Source organism: Nicotiana attenuata, unplaced genomic scaffold (genome assembly GCF_001879085.1).
Source record: "Nicotiana attenuata strain UT unplaced genomic scaffold, NIATTr2, whole genome shotgun sequence".
NCBI lineage: Eukaryota > Viridiplantae > Streptophyta > Magnoliopsida > Solanales > Solanaceae > Nicotiana > Nicotiana attenuata.
Window position 1 is genome coordinate 179,546 of NW_017670831.1, and position 3,867 is coordinate 183,412.

Here is a 3,867-nt window from a genome sequence, read left to right on the forward strand (position 1 = left end):
ATTAAGGTTAAATTCGATACATTGAATAAAAAGAAATACTTATTATTCATCACTAACTTTTGGTCAAAAATTTGTCCAAGAAAGAAGTTAAAAGAGTTGTGTGGGTGTTTATATGTTGTGTCTGAGTTTGTGCTTTTGTGTGAGGTCAAAAAAAGTGTGCTTGAAATCTTCACATATAATGATATAACAATAACATCATCTGTGGGCTGAAAATAAAAGAAAAAGTAAAATTAAGAAAACAGCATCAGTGGGACCCATCCTCTCCTGACCCCACCCGAAGGAAACGCCTTTTTCTAAACCAAACAAAATACACGCTCACGTAGTCTTCCCGAGCACTGAATGGCGAGCATGTCCTTTGAATTCCTTAAAATACCCCCTACTATTCACCTATAATTTCCAAATTACCCTTCAAAAGCCCCTATATATACCCCGACATCGCCCCTTCATACTATTCCTTATACCTTCTCCCCTCCAATACAGGCAATCTTTCTTGATTATATTTCTCTGTTATAGTATTCCTTATTTTTACTGAACTGGCTAACACTCAGGAAACTCTGGAGGAAACTCAAAACAAAAGGGTGGTAATAGCCCTATATGAAGCCTTGAGCTCACACGACGTCGTTCAGGTCCAGATCCTACTGGCCGCCGACCTCGAGTGGTGGTTCCATGGTCCACCTTCTTACCAGTTCTTGATGCAAACCCTCACCGGCACTGCCAAGGACGCTTTCCACTTCATCCCTAAGAGCATTGACGCCTTTGGGTCCATTGTACTCGTCGAAGGCTGCGACCCGACCCGCTCCATTACTTGGGTTCACGCCTGGACTGTAGCCGATGGGGTAATTACCCAGGTTCGGGAGTACTTCAACACCTCGCTTATTGTGACCCGTTTTGGGAAGAAAACCCGATCGGATTTTGAGTCTATAACGCCCCTGCATTGCCCCTCTGTTTGGGAGAGTAGCCTCGCTAATCGGGTCGGGAAATCCGTTCCGGGTCTGGTCCTGGCTCTCTAGCTAAAAGTGTAGTTTGTGGTTGGTTCTAGTATGGGCTGAAGTTCTTTTACTGTTTGGTTTGGTTTTAATTTTGTTTAAGTTTATTTGTTGTTGTGGTCGAGTTAACCAATGATGATTGGGAGACCCTTCTTCTTGGTGTGTTTGGTTTGCAATAAAAGTGATTTTCTTTGGTTGGTTAGAAAGTGTTTCAATGTCACCTTTTATTTTTTTTTTTATTTTTTTTTTTCAGTTTGGCATTGCTTATAATTTTCAACAAATACATACCGGTGCTTTAAAAAGCGTAGGCGTAAGGCGATGCGATTTACATGGCGTAAGCCCCATCAATATTTAACTTTTAATATTTTATAAAATAATATAATTACAGTAAATATTTATAAATAGGTAAAATTGCATAAAAATTGAAATAAACTATAAATATGTGAAAAATATTATGTAGATGTGCTCTATCCCCATAAAAAATTAGTCAAAACAACTAACTTGAGTAGAAAAGAATAAAGCTTTCTACGTTGAGGAACAAAAAAGATGACTAACCTGCAATTTGGAGCTTGAACTTGCTACTATGAAGGAGAATGAAGTTCTCTTTGTATTTGTAAAAAAAAAATAAAAAAAAAATTAAATATTCGTTACTTTTGGGAGATATTAGCAGATTACACAAGATAAATAATTGGGAAAGACCATAAATTAGGGTTTCAATCAATAAAAAAGGTCTTGACTTTTAAATTTAATACATTTCAGTTACTTTTTAAAACTTTTGAGTAATTACAAGCTGATTTTTGAGAATTTGGTTATTATATGAAGGACATATTCAATAAATTTTGTTTTAATTTGAAAAAGTCTCTCGGGCTTACGCCTCATTACAAAAACACGAGTCAAACGCCCGGGCGTACGTCCAGAATGTCCGGGCATACGCCCCAAACGTCCGGGCGTACGCCCCGAGTTACTGGGTGTACGCCTATTGAGACTTTCGCCCCACACCATCGTCTCGAGACATTTTTGGTACGCCTCGCCCCAGGGCTCGCCCCGAGAATGCCTTTTAAAACACTGATACATATTGTAGTATAAATTTTATCGAAAAGCAAATTTCAAAGTACAAATTTGACCGAGGAATAGTAAGTTTAAGAAAATATTAAGTTTAATAAAATATGCTGACAAACTTTCTTATTTTCTGCTTAGGTTAACTTCATGGCACGCATTTCCCACCTTATACGGCTATACTCCATTTGGAAAAGAGCCACAAATTTGACTTGCTCATCTCTAATGTTATCTTAGAACTTTGAACTGATTATTATTCCTTATCCTTTTGGGGACATATTCAACACTATTTCCCAAAAAACAAAAAATAAAGAGGAGTTGCGCTCAGCGTTAATAGTGTTCTAATCAAATTTGCTGATAGTATTTCTTGTCGCATCTAACCAAAATTGGATATTACAAACAATGCTAAGGTACAGCATAAGAAGCCCCCTTTTTGTTTTAATTTTATTTCTCGATTGGGTACTGGGTACTAAGTATTAACCCCGTTGGTTATCTTCACTAGCCGTAGTTGAGCCGGGTTTATATATATATATATATATATATATATATAGGATTTAAAAAAATATTATAGTATCATGTTTGAAGGGGAACCTTAATGTAACTGGTAAAGTTATTGCTATGTGATCAGGAGGTCACGGGTGCTGCCCATGTGTCCTACTTAAACAGTATAAATTTTTGACGAAAATGATTAAATTGAAGGGAGAAGGGTCAGAAATGTCCCTCTACTTTCAAATATTGTCTACATTTAACCTCCGTTATACTTTCGGCACATAAGTATCCCTACCGTTAGCAAAGTATTCAAATCTACCCCTAATTTAAACGGTGCTCCTATGTGGCAGCGGACACAGCTATTAAAATGCCACAGTTGAAATTATGTGTATCTTTTTTTACTGTGTCCCCCCTCCCCACCCCACCCCCAACCCCAAAACAAGAAAACCATTAGTCAGTTTTTAGAAAAAACATTTTTTCCCCTATTGATCAGTGATTAACCCTTGCATTTGAAATAAATTTGGCTTGGAAAAGTGGTCGCCTGAGTTTCTGATGGAGGAATTGAACTCCCAAAGTAAAACTATGTCAAGGTGTATTTTAAAGCCTAACTCAAAGGATATTTGATCACGCCCAACTATGCCTTATAAAAAGGACTAAGCGGTCGCTGCAAATATAATCCGGTTTACAAGTCCGGAGTCGAATCCCACAGAGAACTAAGGTTTAGCTACAGCTGTTCACTATCACCAAGAAGACAAGCTTGAACAATTCCTAACCTATAGATATTAAGATTCTTGTGTTTAACTACTTAACTAACAAATTAAAATAGTAAATTAACAACTAACGATACTGAGGGTTAGAGAAAAGATTAAGGAGGTCTAGAGTTATGATTTCCCTTATTGTCGGAATCCTTCCCGCTATATCTTCTATAATTTCGCCTAAGTATTCTCTACCCATCATGAGCACTCTTATTACCGTAAATCTCTCCCGAGTAATTACGACAATTTACTAGACGCGCTCTCCCGAGCTACACTAGCTGGCTTTTAATACAACTCACTTCAGATTGCACCCAAGGCTTCGTTATCCCTAATCCCACCTTTAAACCCTCGGTTATTGATCCCTCATATACTCTGGGAGTGGTGTTGTTCAACAATTACCTAAATATGCACTCTCTCCCGAGTTATGCATACTAAATAGGCACAGCTAATTGAGAGCTCTTCAACCAACCACAATATAAACGTAGTTGAACAAATAGAGAAAAGCTATGGCTCAATTATATAAAAACATAACAAGAATTTATCCTACAAAAGGTTCTATCAAAACTCTAGATAACAAATTA

The 3,867-nt window shown here is 37.4% G+C and overlaps 1 protein-coding gene across 1 annotated transcript; it reads left to right on the forward strand.

Moving 5' to 3' along the window:
- The first annotated feature begins 443 nt into the window (after positions 1-443).
- Positions 444-1,192, forward strand: LOC109243745 (wound-induced protein 1-like). The gene has a single exon (XM_019410726.1). It carries the CDS (start codon positions 693-695, stop codon positions 1,008-1,010), a length of 318 nt encoding a protein of 105 aa, XP_019266271.1. The 5' UTR covers positions 444-692; the 3' UTR covers positions 1,011-1,192.
- The last annotated feature ends 2,675 nt before the right edge of the window (positions 1,193-3,867 follow it).

Excerpts from the sequence above, each read along its gene's own strand:
- LOC109243745 (XM_019410726.1), top strand. The coding sequence starts at position 693 with ATGCAAACCCTCACCGGCACTGCCAAGGACGCTTTCCACTTCATCCCT.